This window comes from Canis lupus, chromosome 31, assembly GCF_011100685.1.
Source record: "Canis lupus familiaris isolate Mischka breed German Shepherd chromosome 31, alternate assembly UU_Cfam_GSD_1.0, whole genome shotgun sequence".
NCBI lineage: Eukaryota > Metazoa > Chordata > Mammalia > Carnivora > Canidae > Canis > Canis lupus.
This window is the reverse complement of record NC_049252.1, coordinates 8979875-9004140: the sequence shown is the minus strand read 5'-3', so window position 1 is coordinate 9004140 and position 24266 is coordinate 8979875. Positions and strand designations below refer to the sequence as shown.

The window sequence follows — 24266 nt, the reverse complement described above, 5'->3', positions numbered from 1 at the left end:
ATGAATCCCACTGAAATCTATCCATGACCTAATTACTACAGTGAAAGAGAAAATTCAATGTTGACTTTGATAATGCTAATCATGTTTCATTCCTTATGTCTCACGGCCCTTTATCTGGAAACCACCATCAGTTAGTTTAAACATCACTATTCCCAGATTCTAGTTCTCTTACCTTCCCAGCCAGTGTTCTGTGGGCTCTTCTTATGTAATGTTGATGCCCTGCAGGTTTCTACTTTTAGCCTAGTGTATATCTACATTCTTTTCCCCCACTCACTTTGGGTAATTTCATCCATTCTCATGGATTGTAACCTTTTTTAGAATATAACTGTCATGAGGGCAGTTACATTTCTGTGTTTTGTGTTTTGATATACTTTCAGCTTCACATATAATAGGTCATTGATAAATAGTTTTGAGTGAATGAATGAGTAGATTTAATTAATATTTTCTCATGATAAAGCCTTAATTTATATTTCCAACTCCTGATCTGAATTGAAAATTTCCTCTTCAGTTATCCCTCAAACTCGGTATGTCAAACATCAACTTCATCATGTCCATTCTTTTCTTCCCTCTCTGTATTCCCTAATTTAGTTAATGATAATACTAATCATTAAGACAACAAAGATAGAAAACTAAAATTATCTTAGAGTCTTCCCTGCCTTCCAACAACCTGCCAGTACTCTTTAAATGTACTTTTTCCACACATTCAAATACGCAAAGGTGAATCTGATTTTTAACACTAAAAAATGTCAAATTGTGAATTTTCCCACTCATTCATCTCTGCTTCTATGGCTTGGTTTGTATTCTCTACGTCTCTTGTCCAGGGATGGAAATACCTGCTAACAGATCCCTGTCTTGAGTCATTCCTCTCTAAACCATATTCACTCAGCTGCCTTCTTATGGGAACTACAGGCACTCTATGACTTAATCTTACATTTATCTCAAGAGCTTCCCCTTTGACCGTCTTTACCATCTAGTAACACTCCATTTCTTATAATTTTCTCAATGTACCTCAGAGTTTTTCAGGCTGAGTTTCTCTCACAAAACAATCTATCCACTTTCCTTAGACAACTTAAGTTTTGCCCACCTTGAACACTCAGCTTATGTGTCATTTTCACCAGGAAAGACCAATAAGTCTTTCTTTGCCTTACATATCTCACAAGACTGGATTAACCATCCCTTCATTGGACTTCCAAGTATGGCATCATTAACATTTCACCAAATATGAATATATCTATGAATCTACAGATTACCTATTTTTGTCTCTAACTATAAGCTTCTTGAGGTCAAGGTTCATGTTTACATGTAAATCTCAGGACCAGTACAATGTTTTATAACACAGTGGATGTCTGATAGATGTAGAAAGAAATTGAAATGATTGAGGTAAATGTCAGCAAAAAGATCAGTCATTCAAGTCTAGAAGACCACTCTCTTTAATTAAAAATGATTATTCATTACCCATGTAAATCACAGTGCCTCTCTCATTTTAAATAATGTCAACTAAATTGTATTAAGGTGAAAATTACAGCAGTGCATAGAAATGATCATTTAATGACACATATATATAGGGTTATGGTTCAAATAAGAATTTGGGAAAGCAAGACCTATGAAATAAAAATCTGGTCAGTGTATCTCAATGCTGACCATAAAATAGTGTTTCTTGTTTCTAGATTAATGGTTCCAATTATATTGGAATTATATAACACACAGGATAATTTATTAAATCTCTAAAGATTGGTGAAATAATTTCATCTCTTTGTTCTAATTGTGCATACACCAAGATCTTCCCCTTGTACAATTTTCTCCTGAAGAAATCCACCTGCTTTGGGGGAAGTTTCCTTAGAGCAGCAAATTGGTCTATACTTTCAGGGCACATATAAACTTTATAATTTATGTCATGACATTATATTTATAAATCATTACTTAGAGTATAGTATGGATCAAAAGTTCAGAGCCAGATCATCTTTTGCTTAACTGATAAAAAGTCAGCTAAGTTTTTCAAACTTTGGATTGTGGTGATGACACCAAGTACTTTGCAGTAAGAGGCATCTGACTGAAATGTAGTTTTACTCATCACTTTACTGCTGAGTCCATGCCTGGATTAGGAGTTCAGGCTTCCTGTCACAGAACAATGAAACTGACTCCCATTTTGACAGAAAGTTGCTAATGATCAAGTGCCCAAAATAAACAGAATAAGAGCTTGCGGTCTAACCTTACCACGATAGATCTATTAAAATACACTAGTAGTTGATGTGCCCCCTACCGGTTTCTAAGATTCATTTCCCGCCCACTCTTTTCTGACTTTTTCCATCAATCTCCCCTTTTATTATATTTCTTTCTCCTAAATGGTTTCTTCTCTTTCACCTATAATAATCCTATCCTAAAGTGTTTCTACAAAGTCTGCCTTCCTGGCAAACTCGTCCCAACCTGTTCTCCTCCCAGTCTTCTGAAAAGAGCTCACCACCTCCCTTCCACAATTTCCATTTACTTTGGAACCCCCTACAATCTGGCTTCTATTCTGATTACAATACTAAAAACAGTTCTTTTGAATACCACCCACAAATAATACATTGCAACATCCTCATGTATTCTCTCCCCCAACCCCCACTTCCTGTTGATATCCACCTTTCACTTGTGGCATTTTAGATTTCTTCTATCTTAAAATTTCCTCCACCATTCTTTCTAGGATACTATTCTCTCTGGCTTGGCGATCTTGATTATTTTATATCTCTTGGTGTATCCAATCTCAGTTTCCACTATAGAAAGTCATTCTTGTGCCTAACCTTTGAATATAATCATTGCTGATTATTGGTATGTTGGAGCTGGCTCACATGCTTAAAAAAAGTACCCAGTCTTCCCAACTCCACATTCACTGACTTCATATCAGCAGCTTGAAACCAGCCACCTTGTAAGTAACTACCCAATAGAAGTGAGTAAATGGCTACAAATTAGGGTTTTGCTTTGTTTTCCTCCCAGAGAATTGATTGCTCGACATTAACCAGTATATCACTGCAGATAATTTAGCCTTTGTAATTCATGCAATTTTTCCCTCTGTGTTGCCATTTTGAAATCCCACTCTCTACTCGTGACCTTTCTCCTGATCTTTAAACTTAATTCTCTAAAGTCTTATTGATTTTCTTCATATCTGTGCTCTTAGCAGCACCTTAATCCATTCAAAATTGAAATTCTTTTCCCTAAGACATTTCTGAGTTGTTGTTTTTTTTTTTTTTTTTTTTCCTACTTTGGTCAGTACAATTAGGTTCTACTAGCCAACAGGGCCATCTAAGTAACATTTGAGTAACTTTTGCTTTACGCCATAATTTCATTCTATTCTTCTACTTTGAATTAGTCAACATGGTTCCATCTCTGAAATGCCAATGTAGGTTCTTTCCTTTTTTTCCACACAACTATTTTAATTCAGTGTTTTCATAGTTTATACCTAGAAATGTTACAATGTTCTGATACCTTCACCTACAGAAGTGCTTCTCCCTCTGCCTGTGCCTCTACCTCTCTCTGTGTATGTCTCTCATGAATAAATAAATAAATAAAATATTAAAAAAATAATAAAAATTAAAATAAAACTCTGATTTTGTCATTTCTTGTTCAAAATTCTTTGCTGGCTCACCACTGCCTATATCATAAATCCCGCACCCTAGATCACATTCCCGACCTTCCCAATCTGGCCTGGCTGCCTTTCTAGTTTTACCTGTCATATATTGTGTCTGGCTCAACTAGAAATCAATGTTCACCAAACATTTGTTTTTCCACTCCCATTTTTTTTTCTCCACCTATTTCCTTTACCTGCTATCCTCTTCTCTCCATTTAACTTGTTGAAATCATGCTTTCCTTTAAAACCCAACTCAGCTGGCACTTCTCCAAGGAAGTCTTATATGATGCTACATATTTAATTTAATTATATTAAAATTATTTGAGTACATGCTTATCTCCTCCATTAGAGAGTACATTTCTAAATCTTGTATTTTTCACTAGGCCTAAGAGAACCTAACAGTACAACTTGCAAACATGTGTTCAATCGGTATTTACTTGTTGTTTGAAGAAATCAGTACCTTGGATGAGGTGAGTCTTTGCTGGTGGAAGGTCTCGTTTTGCTGCCTTGTTTACTCGTCCTTTTCCATCATTTTGCTGTTCCTGTGCTTCTCTGGTATCACCTGGATTGGTTCTCATATCAGCAACCTGTCTTCCATCCAGTACTTCTCTCCCCTTGTAACTGCCTACTTTTCTATCTGATGATCGGTCTGTTCTTGCTTCTATAGAAGGGAGTTTTGGCACCATAACAGGTCGCACCTCCAGCTGTGCCTTGGATTGGACAGTGGGTGATTTTATAGCAGGTGGTGGCACCGGAGGAGGTGGTAGATCTAGAAAGAAATATTTAAAATACCGTAAAAGTCTGCCACTTATAAAATTGTTAAATATTAGTATTATTGGAGTCACATTCAGTTGTGAGATAATATAACTTAAATGAACTAGAATAATTGATGGTAACCAAGGAAAAAGAAGATCAACAATTTCAATGTATGTTCGCTGTTGTAAGGCAGAAAAATACTGAATCACAGAGCTGGAACTTAAAGATGATCTACTCTTGGGATAAGCTAATATGGGAATATATGCTATAACATTCCCTCCCCCAACTATGATATACCTTCTTAACTCATTTTAGCACAATGTTGCTGGTCCCAGATATAAACCCTTATTCTTTGGGCAACCACTTCAGATTGAGTGAGGTTGGGACTTGAGTTGAAACCTATTTGCCAACTCTAATCTAGCCTAAATCCTTTCTCATTCTGTAAAAAAGAAAACTCAAACACATGACCTTAAGTTATTTTTCAGTCTCAAACCTATATATGATCAGAACCAGGGCCAATGCCCTTAGATTCTTAATTTCTGATTCCTGTGTTTATAACCTACCATTTAATGATGAGATCTCTGTACCCTGTATCTGCACCCAGAGCTATTATTTTTTTTAAAGATAGATTTATTTATTCATTCATTCATTCATTCATTCATGAGAGACACAGAAAGAGACAGAGATACAGGCAGAGGGAGAAGCAGGCCCCTCGCAAGAAGCCCAATATGGGACTTGATTACTGGACCATAGGATCATACCCTGAGTTGAAGGCAGACACTTAGCTGCTAAGCCACTGAAACAACTCCACCCAGAGGTTTTAAACCAGATAACCTCTGGTATAAATCTAAGTTAATGTTATATATTATAACTGGACATTATATATAATTCAACTTTTTATACTTAAGGATAAAAGTAGATAAAAAATTGGTCTCTAGAAAATAAATTTTCTTTAAGAGGTGCTACCTTTGACTCTTACATACATATTCCAGGGAGTAGAAATAGCCTAATAATAGTTGGTAACTTAGCAGAAGAATATGAAGATATTTTAGTTTTAGTTTGTTTTGCCTTTTGTATGGAGGACAAATTAAAAGGAAAGGCTTGAATCCATGAGGGCAAGAGGTTATTGTTATACCTCAGATAAGTAATGATAGGGGATGGAACTATATTGGTGGCTGTTCAGATGAGATGTATTTGAGAGACCTTAAGGAAGAAAAATCAGTATTATTTAATGATCAATGGAATATAGTAGGGGAAGGAAAGGAAAGATGCTAGGATGACTTCTAGGATTTCTGCTATACTTTACTAGATGGGTGAGAGAAACTTCACTGAAGGTAAGGAAGGAGGGGATGGCCTGCAGAGGAAGAGTATGGGTTCAGTTTTATAAAAGTGAATAGGAGGAGCCTTTGAAGTATCTAGATAAAGATGTCCAATAGGTTTTGTACATAAAATCTGAGTTTCAAGAGCAGTCAAGCCCAGATATATAGAGATTTGGGAATTATCAGTATGGTTTTTTCAGTCATGACTTCAGAAATGGTAATGTTTTCATATTTGGAGAGGAATACCTATGTGATAGAATAAATCAACTAAAAAGTGTTTATAAAACATGTATTAAATGCTTAGTATTAAAAAATTAATACTAGCATTTTCAACAAAAAAGCATACATTGACATGCTAAAAATAAATCAAAAGTACATAAGAACTTGAAAGTTCTCATACCTTTCTATCTCCATTTCAAATCCTCAATATTGATAATGTGGAGATAATCAGTTTGAATATTTTTCTATAGATCACTCCAGAAATTATTTATACACACAAATTAGGCCTGCTAAGTTGCATAATTCCAGGAAGCATCATTCACATCAGGGACTATATAAAATGGCCACCCCTAGGGTTGTATAGTGCTGTCTGCCCACCCCTATGTGGGTGTCTGATAAAAAGTACCACACACAAAATATGCAGTCTGCCTTTCTTATTGACATAGGTGGAATTGCATTTTTTTTTACCTAACTGTGCAGTTGCTTACATTTCCCTATATGTATGTACATATAGCTCTGTCTCTTTTTTAAAAAAAAGTTTGTATAATGCTCTATTTTATGAATATATTATTATTTATTTAGCCAATCCTTATAGAAGAATATTTAGGTTGTTTCCATATAATTTACTATTACTGACAATGTTCCACTGACTATCATTAACATGTACCAGCACGAGAAATTCTTGAATATTAAAATCATGTCTCAGGAATTTTTTTTTAAGGATTTTATTTATTTATTTGAGAGAGCAAAAAAGAGAGAGCACAGGGGAGGGACAGAGGGAGAGAGAATCTAAAGCAGACTCTGTGCTCAGTATGGAGCCTGATGGGGGGCTTGATCCCACCACCTCGGGATCATGGTCTGAGCTGAAACCAAAGGTCAGACACTGAACCAAATGAGCCGCCCAAGGGTCCCATGTCTTAGAAATTCTTAACATAAGAGCCAATAAGGATTCTAGGAAATATCAGTTTTAATCTAGTGTTTCTCATTCTTACATACTTTTTAAAAAGAATTAATCATTCTTGTCCCATAAGTAGATGTTAGTCTTTTTTAAACTAATTTCCTTTTGACATTATATGCTAAAACTAAGACATCAAAATTGATCATACTGGTCTTTGGAAAAAGAGGGCTTGATGTACCATCTTCCTACCAGCTATTTTATTAGGACTCCATTATTACAAGTAATCCAACTTCTACTTGCATTTTTTTTTTTTTGCTGTTGTTAGTTCTAATGGCTCATCATGCTCTAGTTTCATGTAAATAGCCTCTAAACATTACCTAAATTGGTGGCCAAAGTACAGACAATGACATTAATTTTCTACTGATTCTACAAAATCAAAATTTTTTTTGCCTTACACCATATACTACCATTGTCACTGTGTCTGGTTTTCCTCTTTACTACTACCTTAATGGACTTTGAAAAAACAAAAACAAAAACAAAACAGGGAGGCCTGGGTGGCTCAGTGGTTGAGTGCCTCCCTTTGGCCCAGACCATGATCCTGAGGTCCCAGGATCGAGTCCAACATCGGGCTTCCTGCATGGAGCCTGCTTCTCTCTCTGCCTGTGTTTCTGCCTCTCTCTCTCTCTGTGTGTCTCTCATGAATAAATAAATAAAATGTTTTAAAAAAACAATACTTAAAAAAAGGTATTATCATGAGAGTCCTCCCTTATCTGCTACTTATTTAACTGTAAAGAGTCAAAAACCAGACTGTACTGAGTGGCTTAAAGCCAAGTGACCCAAGGCAGAGCAGTTCTAAGTTCAGACTAAGCCTGGGACTGGCAAAAAAGGAGAAAAATCAAATTCAGATCATACCTGGCAGCAAATTGGAGTGAGTGCCTGCAGGCTCTTTTCTGCACTATCTCCTTGCTACAGATTTAAACTCCAAATTGCAAACACAGATTATCAAGCAGGCAGAAAGTAACTGCCACTATCACCAAATCATAAAATGTCTGGGTTCATCAGGTACTGAAGCTGATGATTACCACTATTATAAGAGCATACAAAATCTTAGGAATCCAACTCTTGAGACAAAATCTATTACCAGGTGCTCTATAACACAGGTAGGAGAAGAGAACCCAATGGTAATTAGAAGAGTTCTAACCTCCTGGATATAATTGCTTCTGTAACTAATTGATGATGAGAGGCAAATACTTGTAGGTTTTATTTCTCATACAGATGGGTTAACAAATAATTTTTTTAGGTATTATAAGATAAGTGCTGAGTCAAAGTAGAGATCATTATAGTATGAACAATTCTGTATTTCACAGAGTGATAAGCAGTACTTTTCACTCAGTATATATCAATAATAGCTCAAACTGGATTTAACGAATAGAATCATGGATTCATATATGTATAGACACCTTATGTCATCTTATAAACATCATTCTTTATACAATATATCCCAAATTCCAGTATAATGTATATCAAGTAAAATGTAAGAGCATGTGTATGCAGATATTTCTGCCAGCATTAACTCAGTATGGAGATCCAGTACTCTATTTACTTACTTAGCTGCTTAAAGTCCCAAGACCTTGTAATTAATGATAAATCAAGTCAAAATAACATCATTCCAAAGAGGGTGGTGAATTTATAATTTATGAAAAGTAGGGCTGGAGAAATAATGTAGATTTGGTTTTTAAATCAAGTATGTAAATGCATCGAAAGGGTTGAAAGGAGGGGGTGGGAAGAATCTATTAGAAGGTCCTAGAAATGCACTTATGCTTGGCTTTAACTCACTAAGACTCCGACTAATAAATATTCATATGTTTTAATCCTACCCTTCATCTGGGTTAGACTTGTAAGCAGCAAATATGAGATAAATAAACAGATTCAGCCTGTCAATTGTGACTACAGCACACAGTGCTCCGCTGAGCCTGGAGGACTCCCTATGTCTCACTGAGGCCGAGGATTTACCGACAGAACAAGGTATGGTCACAGTGCTCTATGAGCTGAACTTTGTCTCTCAAAGTTCATATGCTAAAGTCCCAACTCCCCTGCATCTCAGAATGAGATGGGATTTCGAGACAGGGTCTTTAAAGAGGTAATTACAGTAAATTGAGTCCTACAGTAAATTGGGCCTTAATACAATCTACCTGGTTTCCTTATATGAAGGGGATATTAGGAGACATACATAGATTGGAGAAAGACCAAGTAAATGACCCAGGAGACTATGTACCTCTACAAGCCAAGGAGAGAGGCCTTAGAAGAAATCAACTCTGTCAACACCTTGATCTTGGACTTCTAGCCTCCAGAGCTTCGAGAAAATAGATTTCTAATATTTTGGCCATCTAGTTTATACTGCATTGTTAGGTCAGCCCTAGAAAACTAATACAGCTACTGACTGACAAGGCTCATCACAAACCACTCTTCATCAGATCAGACTAGCAGTTCTTTATATAGCTCACAAAAAGCCAAATACAGAAGCTGAACAAAATTTGCAAAGTAAAGACACTACAAACTCAAGACTGATATACTATATTCTGAAATTAGTTCACAAAGGAAGTCTATTGATAATAATCAAACTCATCCATCATAGTTAACCTTTTAATCATTAAATAGCAAAAATCAAAGAAAAAACTCTTCATGTCTTACTATTATGTTTAATTTACATTTTAACAGTTCATAGCTCTTTAAATTCTTTCCTCTCCTCTCTTCTTTCTCTTTATAAATTGTACAAATTGTGTCTGCCACTGAGTTTCTTCATGAAATGGTCTATGAATTGTTTTTCAAAAAATGTAGTATAGTATTTTGAGAAAATAATTTCAGCGGAAATGACCCAGTGTTCCCACGTCTTAACCACTGCTATCAAGAATGTGTGCATTTCTCTTATTTTGATGCACAGAGAAGTATTTGCATTTACTTGATTTTACCTAATCAATATGCATTCCCAGATATGTATAAAATAATACATATTTTGGTATTTTTTAATCAAATCAGAAAGTATCCAGAATTATACTGAAGACTTTTTTTGTATGATAAACATAACCAAAAGACAGATGGTTATCAAAATGCTGAAAGGAAGTTAAAATTTTTAAAATAACTTTAGTCATATCTCCATTTTGCCTATTTTTATGGCTTCATGAAAATAATTATTGGCTTCTACATTACATTATATCTTGTAATAATTTTGCATAATCACTTTTGTGAAATAAGCAATGAAAAATCCAAATAGTATTTCAAATTAATTTTTGGCTTTAACTATTTCAGTAGATTTCTTTGGTATTTCTAAAATTGACTTGAAAAAATAACTTTGGTGTTTCATCACCCATTTCAATAGTTACTATGCAGGGATTAGTTAGGAATTTAATTATTAAATACACTGAACAAAGTACTATAGAATGTGGTGCAGTAAATAGAGATTACAATTTTTAAGCATAGCACAATTTATACCTGTGATACCATGTCTTTTAACTTGGCATATTTACATTATTTAAAGCACTTTGGAGAAGCATCACTCAGTGCGAGAAGTCCCTCAAGACAAGTATAAATAAGAGCGGGAAAGAGCTACACCGATCTTTAGGCCAGATTTTCTCTTTTCTGTATTCAACCTAGATGTGTTTACATGGAGGTTTGATGTTTGACCCATTTTTCAGTTAGGAGCACTCTCTTCGAGATAATAAAACCTGATAGGACAGCTATAAAACTTGTAAAATGCCATTGCAGGGTCCCATAAATGTAAAACTGCCGATGGAGTTTGGGGATTTACACCTAGTGTTTGTCCCTTCACAGAAGCAAACATGCACAAAGCCACTGTAATAACCCTTCAAAATCAGATAATATTCTGACAGCTTAGTTTCACTGACAAAAGAGTCCTGGGCAGAAGCCAGGAGGCCCAGGTGCGCTGCGTCATGCCAGTATTTAATGCAGTCTAATATCAGATGGATGCAAGTGAGAGAAAATACTCTGAATAAAGTACAGATAATAGCATGGACAGCCACTCATGGCAAAATTACTTGTGCTCATCATGCTGTGAGCTTTGTATTAAATTTTTCTGTCAAGTGGCAGGAATCACAGGGAGAAGTGCCTCAGAAAACCCTCCTTGTAACCTTGGATAAGGATCTATAATATTAGGCTTTCATATGATAATGGCAAATGATGCCCTTTTTGAAAAATTGCTGACTGGTAATGAAAGTCCTAATCAGATTGTGGTTGGAGAGGACCAGGAGGTGAGGGACAATGTCTGTGACACCCTTCTTCCCCCACCCCTTTAGCAAATTTAGCAAACTTGACAAGATGGGTGAGTCTACGAGAAATTTATCTTACATGAATTTCCAACAAAGCCCTTGGGGTTGTTTATAAAACGAGAAGGTGGCGGTTTAATAAATGCTGGGCCACCTGAGGCACTTTCATTAAAGGCCTTCTCTAGACAACATCACAATGTTTGCATTATTCTCCTGTGCTCCCTTGAGAATACAAGCATTCCCTTTTCAGTGAGAGTAGATATTGTATGTGAAGGCATGAAGGAAGACGATTTGCTTTGCCTTCCGGTGCACAGAATAACTGTACCACCACTACAGTTAGGATGAATATTCAAGCAAATGTATTATCTTCTCTTTGAATGCAAAATTCCAAAAGGAAACAAAAAAAAGAAGACACTCTGGAAGGTTTATCTGTGAATGGGATGCAGGTGAATTGTCTGTCATTACTTCAACTACAGTAATGTCTATGTGCTTGCAACAACAAAATAACCTTTTAAAAATATTAAAAATATACACTTTTTAGTTTCTTAAATAACCATCTTATTAGAAGTACCGAAGATGCTTGACAAGATATGAAAGTCGATCATTGCTCTAAGTAATAGGAGGCTTACTGTTAATGAATTTTTAATGTAATTTCTAACGCCAGTGGATGCATTGTCTAGTCATAGAGCGCCAGGGTAAATAGGAGAGATTCATAGATGTTTTTATGCGTTTCAATGGACTTACCATCTGTGTAGACTTCTCTGCGCAGATGTCCTGGCTGGTGTTTTTGCTTCTTGGCTGGTCTGGCCTTCTGCATTACAGCAGCACTCATGTTGCTGTCTGTAGAGACAGGACTTGTGGGTCGAGGGCACTGGGATGCATGAAAATGTCGGCGACCTGAGTGAAAATAAAAATTCAGAGCCAAACTCATCAATGAATTTTAATTATAACATTAAATAATTAAAAGAAAACATTAGAACTAGAGGCATCCCTAATTTCCTAAAAATAGCTTTAAATAAACTATTCTAGCAAATAATAGGATTTTTTGTCATTCTGCCTGACACACCCACTGGAAAAAAAATGCTGAAAGCTTTTTCCAGCTCTTTTCCTTTCTTAACCACGGTATTTTTATTCTGTTAAAGTTCTTGACATCACTTGTTAAGGAAAAATAACCCAATTACTTTTGCATCTAACTTCACTAGAATGTTGTTTGTAAACAAAATTATTGATTAGATTTTTGCACTATATATTCAATATATGTTGTTTTTTCAAGGGAATTGCCAGTCCTTAAGAAATTCAGGCTCTAAAAATGAACAGTACTAACTACGCCCCTTATTTAAATTAAATATATTTTTATGCTATTCTTTGAAGGCAGACACCTAATATCTTAATATATGCTGAGGCATTTACTCTTCAGGAGGCCTGAAAGCTAGCTAACATATTTAGACCCGTCCACAATTACTTATACCCCTTTCCTTTCACTAGATGTTTACTTGCTAATTCTGGTTAAAGAGACCCCTCCAGAGACTTCTACCTTTTTTGGTGGTAGCAGAGGAAATTTGCATTTTTCATTTTGGAGGGACGATATTTGCAGGTACCAGTGATAACTGATTGAGCTAATTAGACACGGTACATCTCAGAGCTCTCCAATTTTCTGGCTGTCTTACAGACATGTTGTATTACAAGGGCACAAAATACTTAACATAATGGCAAGGGAATTCCTGACCCTTTACTTGACTTTCATTATTTTGGTTTCTAGAAATTCCAGATACACAAAGCTGGAACTTTTGGTTGTACTGTTAGAAACTTCCAACAGAACTACACAACATGTTTTTTGGCTATAAACAGGAGAAGACATATACGGTGGAATCAACATATTCAGAAATGCTAACTGAAGCATATTAAATAATATACATTAACACGGCCAAGTGAGAAGCAATTTGACTGGATTATTCATTCATATTAACTTCAAGTCGTATGATCAGCAGCACCCTTTCTCGAGAAGAACATTTTAATAGGCAGAGGCCAATGCATGTTTAGTTTGTTATAATTATGAGCCAAACGAAAACGAGAAATACCATTAAATTACAATACAATAAAATATTAAACCAAACTCTCCTTAGCCATGATGGAGACTATTACAATTAAAGTTACATATCCATGAAAAGAGAGAATGAGGGTTGAGACCGAGAACATTATTCATTCTATTGTGTAATGCCATCTACCGTTCATATACCCTGAGGCATAAGGTCATTTACAGATGAATTTTCAACATTATTTCTATGTTTTGTTGACTTAATGAACTGAAACACACCCTTAATGTAACCTGAAAGCAGTAGTTTGAGATGCTTAATTTCACTTTCTTATTTTTTTGATGATTAAAAAATAAGGAGAAATTAAAGCTATGTACACAGTTGGACATTATTAAGAAAGGTAGGTTTGGATGGTTATTTTGTTACATTCAGTAGCTACTGAGAGGAAAAAAAGGAATTTGGTTGAATTTCATTAAATATCGGCCTAGCCAAAATAAATATTTGTTCTACAATAAAAGGTCGAGGAGTATTAGACTTCTTTTTTCCTATAAAGTGTTCTTGATAAATAACATACATAAATATCCTTATTTTCTCTGAATACATTCTGCAAATGATAAAAAACAATAACCAATCCAGGATCTGAAGAGAATAGGGAAAAGTACCAATGTGATAGGTATTAAACTAAGAAAAATAAAACACCAAAACAAGATAGCAACTACTGATATGTTGTGATAGTCTTTAATTTCTCAGAAATACATGTTTTGTTGGCCGCATTATTTTACTCTACTATATGTATTCTTTTGGTTATCAGAAATACACACATACACACAATGTATATATGAATGTATGATATGTATACACGTGTATATATTCCATCCCACAGAAATCAATGTCATGTTGACTTAAATTGTTTCCTTTTTCATACTATTTACTCTTTAACAAGGTTGGGAATAGGCGATAAATAAAAATGGGCTCAAACATAAGAGCAGAGGAGTGCCTGGGTGGTTCAGTAGGTTGACTGTCTGCCTTGGGCTTGGGTTGTGATCCTGGGATCAAATCCCGCATCCTCTGCGGGGAGCCTGTTTCTCCCTCTGCTCCTCCCGCCACATATGCTCTCTCTCAAATAAATAAATGAAATCTTTAAAAAAAAAACCCAAAACATAAGAATAGATGTATGAAAACAGGGTATTGGTAATGAAAAGGGAAAATGAAAAAAATATATATGCATTTTCAAATTATTAGATTAAAAATGTTTACTTTAAATATGAGGCATCTATGCTTGAAAATGTATGCATATTATACATCTATCTTCTATCTTCCCAATTAAATTAATATTTTCATTGAGAGGACATGAAGAAAATGGGGGTTAAGGAGAAATAGCTCATTTTTCAATGGTTGAGTATTGGAATATTTATTTCTCTTAGAGAATTTCTAATTAAATAGGATAAGAAAACTATCACAATGAATTTTATCTTGGTTACTTTCTATGCTTTAAAAAATCATATAACACAAACCTCACTGGACTATAAGCAACCTATAGAAACTGTACACATATCTGCTATAACTTTCGTAAAAAACTGAAGACTTCCCAAGGAGCTTCACTCACATCACACAGGATTTATTAACTAAAAATAAACTAGAAGATTTGAAAAGCCATGTCCAGAAAAAGGGAATAACTACACTATGTCATATGCTTGGACTCTGGATTCCTCAGGCAGCAAATAGAAGACAGTTAATAATAGCTGCATTTCACCCTGGACAAGAGATCCGAGGTGATAATCATCAACTGATATATACACATGGAGTCTTCTTTTCCAGCTTGGCAACAAGTACACAACTTACCAGCAGCATCCTGCATCTGACGACGTGCCACTTTAAGACCAGCATATTCTGCAGCTGCTGCCACTGCCTGGGCAAAATCAGCATCAGTGAAGAAGGAGCCATCAGAAGAACTCACACTGGAGCGTCCACTGGAAATGTTGTCCTCCTCTGAGGCTGAGCCCCAGCCATTGATCATGGACCCAGTGACAGAGCTTTCAAGGTCCCCCACACTGGAGGCAGGGGTCTGCTCAAGGCCACGTAACAAAAGCCGTCTGGTCTGCATCTTGGCCACTTCCATGTCTGCTTCATCTTCTTCCTCTTCTGGTGCATCTGTATCCATATCTGAGACAAGAGGTCCTGAAATGTAGCCATAGGTATGTGGTGGGGAAATCGGTCTTGGTGGTGGAGGAGGACTCACAGGCTGCCGTCTGCAGGAAGATGGATCAACAGGTTTGGCTCAGCTCATTAGTAGGACACATACAAAATGCGTTAACCAAGAAATTCATGAATACACTGATTTGATCTTTGCCTCTGTGCAGCTAATTTAACCAAGCTGGGCTTAGCTACCTATAAGTCTCTTTATGTTTTATCATTTGGATTATATTCAATTAAAAAAGGAGAAGTAATATATACTTTGGAAACATATGCCTATGTCTTAAAGCTTACTGAATATGAACAATAGATTATTATTATCAAAGACAACAGATACCAGTTCTGGAACAGATGCTCCATAAACACTTTTTTTTTTCTCTTTATGTCATTTCCACCCTTACCATTCCAAGCAAATGGACTCATTCATAGTGACTACAGAGAGCAGAATTTCATAAGATGGAACAATGATATATTCAGCATATGACACAGTTTCCTTTGGATTTTATTCTATTAAAATAAAAGGCTAGGGATCCCTGGGTGGCGCAGCGGTTTGGCGCCTGCCTTTGGCCCAGGGCGTGATCCTGGAGACCCGGGATCGAATCCCACATCAGGCTCCCGGTGCATGGAGCCTGCTTCTCCCTCTGCCTGTGTCTCTGCCTCTCTCTCTCTCTCTGTGACTATCATAAATAAAAAAAAAAATAAATAAATAAAATAAAATAAAAGGCTATGGGAGTCAAGCATTTTTTCTCTGAATTATTCCCCAAAGGTTATTAGCTATTTCGAAGCCTATCACTTTTACTATTATCCCACCTGTTAAATAAAATGCTTACAGGTATTTTCCTGGTTATCTTGAAATGAATTAAGGACCACAGCTGAGGACAATGTGAGTCGTATTCTGCAGTGGAAGTTCACAGTTACTATTAACTACTTCCAATTATCTCTCTACAGATCTAGAGGATTACAAGGGCCAACAGCAGTCCTACTACTGTCTGACACTGTAACCCACAGTGAGTATAAGATGACGAAGAGAGTGTTTTGACTTCCGTGTAAAGTGAGGTTTGTGGAAAGAAGTTATTCCCATGGTGGGAGAATGCCAAGAGCATTTTCCTATTTTAGGAAAGTGTCTGACAAAAAGGAAGACGTACAGTGATTTCTAGTTGAAGGACTGCTCTGTCAGTGACCTGATCAACAGTCCCAATGCCTCTCTAAGCAAGATTAAAGAGATGATATAGGAGGAATGCCATTTGGAAGAGTCCTAACAACACCTCTTGAAATTCCGTGCCTTTGAGACGTAAGGAGGATAGATTCTACACAAGCCTGCCAACCTGAGGGCAGCACTAGATGGTAGTGAGATCAGGTTCTGGTGTCAGCTGGTCACCTCCATGGTTTAGGAGGCTAGGAAAAGCTACAGCATGAATGCCATTGACTGGTAATCCACCTGAAGATGTGGTTAAATTGTTCAAGGACTACAAATGCTTAGAGATGCTGCCCAGGACTGACTGCCAGCCCATCTCCCTCACCATCCTTATAATACTCACAGAGCAACATGAGATAGAAGAGTCATTGAGGCTCCCCAAGGAGAAGCCTGGATCCTCATCTAGCTTGCTATGCCTTAGCACTTAGGAAAATGCACCCGGAAGAGGGAAGAGGACAAAAGTGGTTAAGAGCAGGGAATGCCCTCTTACTTCATGCCACGATAGCCACAGGCAGGGACAATCTGCAAAGGATGTCCGGAAGTACACTATTTTAGTTTTAAAATGAACAGAATTGGAATTTATGAAACAAAACAAGCAATTAAAGGGTGAAAAAAGTTTCAAAAAGAAAAAGACAACTATAGAGAACAAACTAATGGTTACCAGTGAGGAGGTGGGAGGAGGATGGGTGATGGGGATTAAGGAGTGCACTTGTGATGAGCACCAGGTGTTGAGTCACTATATTGTACACCCAAAACTCATATTGCACTGTATGTTAACTATATTGGAATTAGAATAACAAATTATTAGGATTGAGCCTTAAATTAAAAGAAAGCATACAAACACAACCATAGAGAATCTGGTCAAAATCTAACTAAGGGACCTGCCATAGAGAAGAAGAGGGAAGTTCGATATAGCAATAGAGTTTTGAGGGTGAGATGCCAGTGGCTCAAAGGAAGAAGTTTTGTGCTTTTTAATTCAGTGAATTGAGACCTTTCCATAAACACATTTTGTTAACACAAATGGAAAGCATTAAAAATAAATGATTATTAAAATGCTATAACTAATTTATTGTGCACCTACTTTGTAATTAAGTATATTTTACAATGTGAAAACTCATTTGATTCTTACAGCAGCTTTCGAAAGTACTGCTTGTATTATCATTCTGCAGATGAAGAAACTGAAATTCAGAGAAATTAAGGACCCTGACAAAGTTGCCACAACTAGTAGGTATCAAATGTAGAATTTATTTATTTATTTATTTATTTATTTATTTATTTATTTATTTATTTATTCATTCATTCATTCATTCATTCATTCATGAGAGAGTTGAGAGAGAGAGAGAGAGGCAGAGACACAGGCAGAGGGAGAAGTAGGTTCTATGCAGGGAGTCTGACGTGGGACTCCATCCCACAACTCCAGGATCACTCCCTGGGCTGAAGGCAGTGCTAAACTGCTGAGCCACCTGGGCTGCCCACAAATGTAGAATTTAATCACACATTTCATTTCCCAGGTCATGACCTTTCTTCTAGGAATGGTGTTATTACATACACACATGCACATACTCACATATATACATACTCACATATATACGTGTACACACGCATAAAATGTACTGTAATAATTTATACATATACATACATATATATACCCACAGTTCTTTAATATAACATACTATTTTTTATTTCTGGATGTTTTCTAATGTGTCTGTGTGTGGCAAAAGAAGAAATATGAAGAATATGCCAAAGCTGAAGTTATTTAAGAGATTAAAATGCAAAATTGTTTCAATACGGAGTGTGTAATACACATAGGAGGAAAACCTTTGTTTAATTTGGATTGCAATAAAATACCACACTTAAAAGTCAATTTATAGTCTTTGTCAGCAGGCACATCCAAAATACCACAAGAAACTTCTTTTTTTAAGCACACGTAAGACTTTCTACCACAAAGGGGACTATTCTGACCATCAATAAAGGGGTGTAGAGCAGCCAACTTCACTATGAAAGGAAGCCAGCATTGTTGTATTTGGATAATTCACATTCTGTAGAACAAAACATCTTCATGTTAAACAAGGACTGGCTTTTAACTACTATCACCCTGTGCAAATGCTGAGGAAAGAGAGAAAAATTATTCAAACCATCTGTAAATAAGGCTAGCCCAGGGAATGTGTGATAAACATGTACAGTTTGAAATATGTAATATATTCTATTTGAAAACAAAAAGCTATTTCAAGATGCTGCACTCAAGTGGGACTTGCCACAAACGAACCTCAACCCTCTAGATTTTTCTCCCTGAGGGGTTTCAACATCTTCTGAAATAATGTACAAGTATACAACTGCAAATCACAACACTCTAGGCTCCTGCAAAAATGATGTCTTCATAAACACATTCAAGAGAAGACAGGAACAATGCCATTAATTTATGAAAGCAGGTATTTGTATGGTTCACCACATACCATTTGCCAGACAAAAGACAAAGGGGAACAATGTATACCTTAGAGATTTTTTCTGAAACCAGTATAGCTTCAGTACTCTGTGTACTTAACCATCATCTGGTTTGTAAACAGACAAGATATTTCATTTTCCTTGCTTTTTACTGTCTTTTCTTTCCAAGTGTACCATATTCAGTTTGTCTGTATTTATAAAACATCAGTTAATTTCCTATCCCATACATGAAAATTACTTTTACTTTTCAAGAAGTTTTTGCTAAATGTCAACTGTAGGAAACTCAATAGTACCAGACACTTTGAAACAATATATGCAAATAGGTTTAATTATATCATTTTCACAGTTATTGTTCAAAGAGAAGAAGGATTCCTGTTACATTGGTCACCTAGTTTATCTAGTTTTAAACAAAAAGAGAATATCTTGAAGCTCATTAGAAAGCCAAAACTTCAATATCCATATTAAAGCAAGTCTAAAATGTTTAATATTGCAGATATATAACAGTTTTAGCTCAGTATTTTCTTATTAATATAAACCACAGTGTTTATTTATGCCCTTAATCAGTAAACACAACAGTAAAAAAAGTATTCATTTTTTACACATTTACTCTGCCCCTATTATGGTGAGATAGCTAGGCTCTGAGACCACAGGATCACAAGCAAAAATGAGCTTGAGGAATGCTTTATACTTAAAGTCATAAAAGGATTTGATTTGAAGGCACACATAATAAAGCTAAATATTTATCAGGCCATGGCAGAGTATATTTTGCAAAGATGTCCATGATAATATCTCTCATCCCAAAGCTCTTCTGGGATAAGAAATTGCCACTCTCCCATCTAGAGAGGGAGTTTAGTTATATACGAATCTCAGTGGACCCCATGACTGCTCTGACCAACAGAATGTGGCTAAAAGGTCACTGTGTCAGTTCTGAGTTGTAGCTCTTAACTGGCCTAGAAACTTCCTCTTACTGTCTTCCTGGAAACCTACTGCCATTAAGAAGTGCCACTACCCTATAATCCCCATGTTACGAGAAACCTGGGCATTGAAGAGACCCTAGAGGAGGACACTTGATGTGGAGACAGAGAAACCACAGAGTATTGAGATATTAGACACATGAGTAAAGAAACTAATGTGAGAGTAAATCTTCCAAATGAACTAAACTAGATGTGGGTCAGAGATTAACTGCCCAGATGAATCCTTTTCGAAATCGCAATTCATGGAACTGTGAATAAAAGAAAATGGTTGTTTTAGGTAACTGTTTAAAGTAGTTTGTTAAAAAAAAAATAAAATAAAAATAAAGTAGTTTGTTGGGGGATGCCTGGGTGGCTCAGTGGTTGAGTGCTTGCCTTCAACCCAGGGAGTGATCCTGGAGACCCGGGATCAAGTCCCACGTCAGGCTCCCTGCATGGAGCCTGCTCCCTCTGCCTGTGCCTCTACCTCTCTCTGTGTATGTCTCTCATGAATAAATAAATAAAATCTTTAAAAAAAAATAAAGTAGTTTATTGGGCAGCATAGAAAGAGGAGATCAAGTATGATGTTAGAAATTTAGTTAAATAAAATAGATTTGTTCCTTGCCTGAAGGGACTTATATAATCCAGTAAAGGAGACAATCAAGTGTGCAATGATAATGCAGTATCCATAAACAGAGGATGTCTAAGGTGTTAATAGGAAGACATAGAATTAGCACCTATCTCAGAATTGGGACATCAGAAAAAGATTCTACAGAGAGTATCTATCACTTCACCTTGGTCCTCAAAGATACATAAGTGTTAGTTCCAAAAAAAGAGAGGGGATAATGGTGTTCCAGGAAAATAGGATGGCATGGGGAAAAGATCTCAAGGTGGGTGATCAAGTATCCATTCCAGGAACTGGAAGAAACGTAGAGTGAAAGCACCATGAACAGAAAGAGGTGAGTGGCAATGAATAAGGATGGGAAGGCATGCAGGGGTCAGATCACAAAGGGCCTTGATTGCTACATTAAGGAATCTTGCCTTTATTCTAAGGGAAATGGGAAGCCATTGAGAGATTTTAAGCAATGGAGAGCCTTGATCAGTGTTGCATTTTAGGAAAAATGCCTCTGCACAGTCTGTAGCAGGAAGATTAGATTGAAGAAGGGGCAAGGCTAAAGGCAACCAGACCACTTATGGACCATTACAGTAATACAGGCAAGAGAGAATGGCTGTCGGAAGTAGGAAAGTGCCTTTATGGCTGGAGATACGTGTATTGTTCTGAGTGATATTTAAGCAGCTGAAATCTACAGAAACGAGTACTTGGATATAAGAGTCTGACGCTCCGAATGAAATCTGTAGAGAAATAGCCATCTATCTTTAATGAGTACATCATTAGGGGCATGGCAGGATGATGAGAAACAGAAGCCATTGCTGATGCGCCAGGCATCTGAATAGGTCAAAGGTTTGAGAAAAGGCTTCACTGAAAGACTTAACTAGAGATAAGAATTACAGCATTGTATATAGTATCAAAAATGTAGACATAATTTTAATGTCCAACATTAAGAAATTAAGTGAATCACAATATATTTTTGTTCAACACAAATATCTAAATAAAAAGTTACTGACATGGAAAAATACACGATTCAGTGGAAAGAGTAGGTTACAATTTATTGGTATATCACAAATTCAAAGCAATGTGAGCATATACTGAAAAGATCCTTACTGAGGTCTTAACAGTGACTATTTCTGACTACAGGGATCATTGGTACTTTTGTACTTTTATTTTGTTTATCTGTATTTTCAAATATTTTTTTTAGTGAACATGTAGGATATACCTTCATCATAGAAGAACAATAATAGTTTTTTTGTTGTTATTTAAGGGACTTCATTTACTTCTTGTAAGTGTCCAGTGTTATTTCCAGCAACAATCCTGGAAATAAATTTCTAGTACCTTCATAGGCTGAAAATCATCATTTCAAAAAAGGCTGTATATAATTAAACAGGATTTTAAGTACAGGTAACCAGAGCATTTGCCAATTATACGCATTCATTTTGAGTTCATATAAGTATTCACTCCCCTAAAACAGCAGGGGTGTCTTAATTCTGTGGTATCCAATTCCTTTCATCAAACACTTACTGAGGTAAGCTTTGTGCAACCTCAATGACATGAGTAAGATGTGAGCTCTGCCCTCAAAGGGCTTTTAATTCAAAGAGGGAAACAGACATACCAATAGCAAACATTAATACAACATGAGAACTGATTAGAGTGCTTAGCAGAGCTGTGAAAAGACCATTGTGAAGAGAAAAGGAAATAATTGGTTGAATTTTGCCAGGCAATCGAATGAGACTTTCACAGAGGGAGTGCATTTTAACAGGGCCTGGAAGGATGAGAAGCACTTGCCCCGGCAATCAAAGAAACAGCATGTTGTTAACACACGTGTTCCTAAGGAGGACACAGAAAATGTGGTGGAAGGTCATGAGAGGCTAGAGTGTCCTGCGCCCCCATGCCAGTTCCAGAGCAGCCCTCCCTGGGCCAGGAAGTGGCAGTACTGACCAGATGTTGGTGAATATAAGGCCAAGTCAGGGAATTTCAAACAAAGTAATTAGAAAAGAAGGTGTATGCAGAGACTGGAAGGGAAGAGGTAAATAAACTGGGAGGGACCATGAAAGGCCTCAAGCACTGGGCTGAATGGCAGGACCTCACTCTGTATGAAGGGGAGCATTTCCAGACTCGTGTGTCAAGAAAGATAATGTGGAGGGTGGGCAGGAAGGGGGAAACAGAGGAAAAGTGGAGATCAGTTCAAGGATGACAGAATGGCAAGGGCTAGGGGTGGAGGGCCTGCCTTTGCAGCTATAGGAATGGAAACAAAGGACCCAGAACAAAAGATCTGTTGAAGTCAGAAATGAAGGGATTGTGAATAATTGAATTTGGGGAATGGAAGGAAGATACCAGAAGAAATCAAGCAATTGGATAATTCAGCTGATTGTAAGATGACTTTTTAAGATGATTTTTAGCTATCTGATTTTATTACATATTTTTAAAATATTTTATTTATTCACTTACGAAAGAGAGAGGGAAAGAGAGTGAGAGCACAAGCAGGTAGAGGGAAAAGCAGACTCCCCACTGAGTGCCCCCCCACCACGTGGGGCTTGATTCCAGGACCTTGAAATCATGCCCTGTGCTGAAGTCAGATGCTTAACCAATTGAGCCACCCAGGCACCCTGGCTATTTTATTTTTAATATATTGTTAAAATAAATAAGGATTAAGGATTCTAAACATGAGAGCCAACACAAGGGGAAATGAAACAGGTTTGAAAGGTTAAGGGCAGGGATCCCTGGGTGGCGCAGCGGTTTGGCGCCTGCCTTTGGCCCAGGGCGCGATCCTGGAGACCCGGGATCGAATCCCACGTCGGGCTCCCGGTGCATGGAGCCTGCTTCTCCCTCTGCCTGTGTCTCTGCCTCTCTTTCTCTCTCTGTGACTATCATAAATAAATAAAACTTAAAAAAAAAAAAAAAAAGGTCAAGGGCAAAGATGAAGAATCTGGTTTTGAACAAGTGTAGTATGCGAAGGTCAAGTGATAATATTGTGGTGCTCAGGAAAAAGGGTGAGCTGGCTAAATAAAATTTTTTTAATATTTATTATTATTTTTTATTCATGAGAGACACGGGGGGGCGGGGGGGCAGAGACACAGGCAGAGGGAGAAGCAGGCTCCATGCAGGAAGCCCAATGCGGGACTCAATCCGGATTCCAGGTCACGCCCTGGGGTAAAGGCAGATGCTTAACCGCTGAGCCACCCAGGCATCCCTCGCTAAATAAATTCGAAATCCATCAGGATATAAGTAATTGTCAAATTAAACAGTGGGGTGAGGGCATAAAGGTGAGGAGGAAAAAAATAAAGGTAAGGAGAGTAGGAAATCGTATTTGTTGAATATTTACCCTACTTCAGATACTTTACATACATTATCTCATTTTTTTTCATACGTTATCTCATTTTATTCCCACAACAACTTATATAATTGCCAACACTGCAGAAAGCTTACATATGAAAAAGATGGACAAATCTTTAGATTGATCATTAGGAGGTGATTTTCAGTAAACTAATGGAAGCAAAATGGTATGGGTCAGAATGCAGTGGGGCTGAGGCACGAATGGGAATTAGTAAGGGAGAGCTGATTAAACAGCCCTGAGGACTAGGGGAGAAGGGGGCCATGATAACTAGAATGGGGGGCTAAGAAAGGGGAACTTTATAAGCAGTGGGATTAATAGTGAAGAGAGAGAAGAATGGAATGAGGAGGAAAAGGCTGGAAAGTCAGGATAGATAAGGTGAATTTATTTTGATTGATTTGAGGAAGGTGGAAAGGATGACCTGAGGAAC

The 24266-nt window shown here is 36.9% G+C and overlaps 1 protein-coding gene across 9 annotated transcripts in view; it reads right to left on the bottom strand.

Moving 5' to 3' along the window:
• Positions 1 to 24266, bottom strand: part of ROBO1 (roundabout guidance receptor 1) — a 1125490-nt gene that overhangs the window by 4710 nt on the left and 1096514 nt on the right. For all 9 annotated transcript variants that reach the window (XM_038581198.1, XM_038581196.1, XM_038581200.1 and 6 more), the window contains 3 exons: positions 14952 to 15358; positions 11821 to 11973; positions 4065 to 4373 (listed from right to left, as the gene is read on the bottom strand). In XM_038581198.1, coding sequence (XP_038437126.1) covers positions 4065 to 4373; positions 11821 to 11973; positions 14952 to 15358 — 869 coding nt within the window. The remainder of the gene's footprint in view (positions 1 to 4064; positions 4374 to 11820; positions 11974 to 14951; positions 15359 to 24266) is intronic.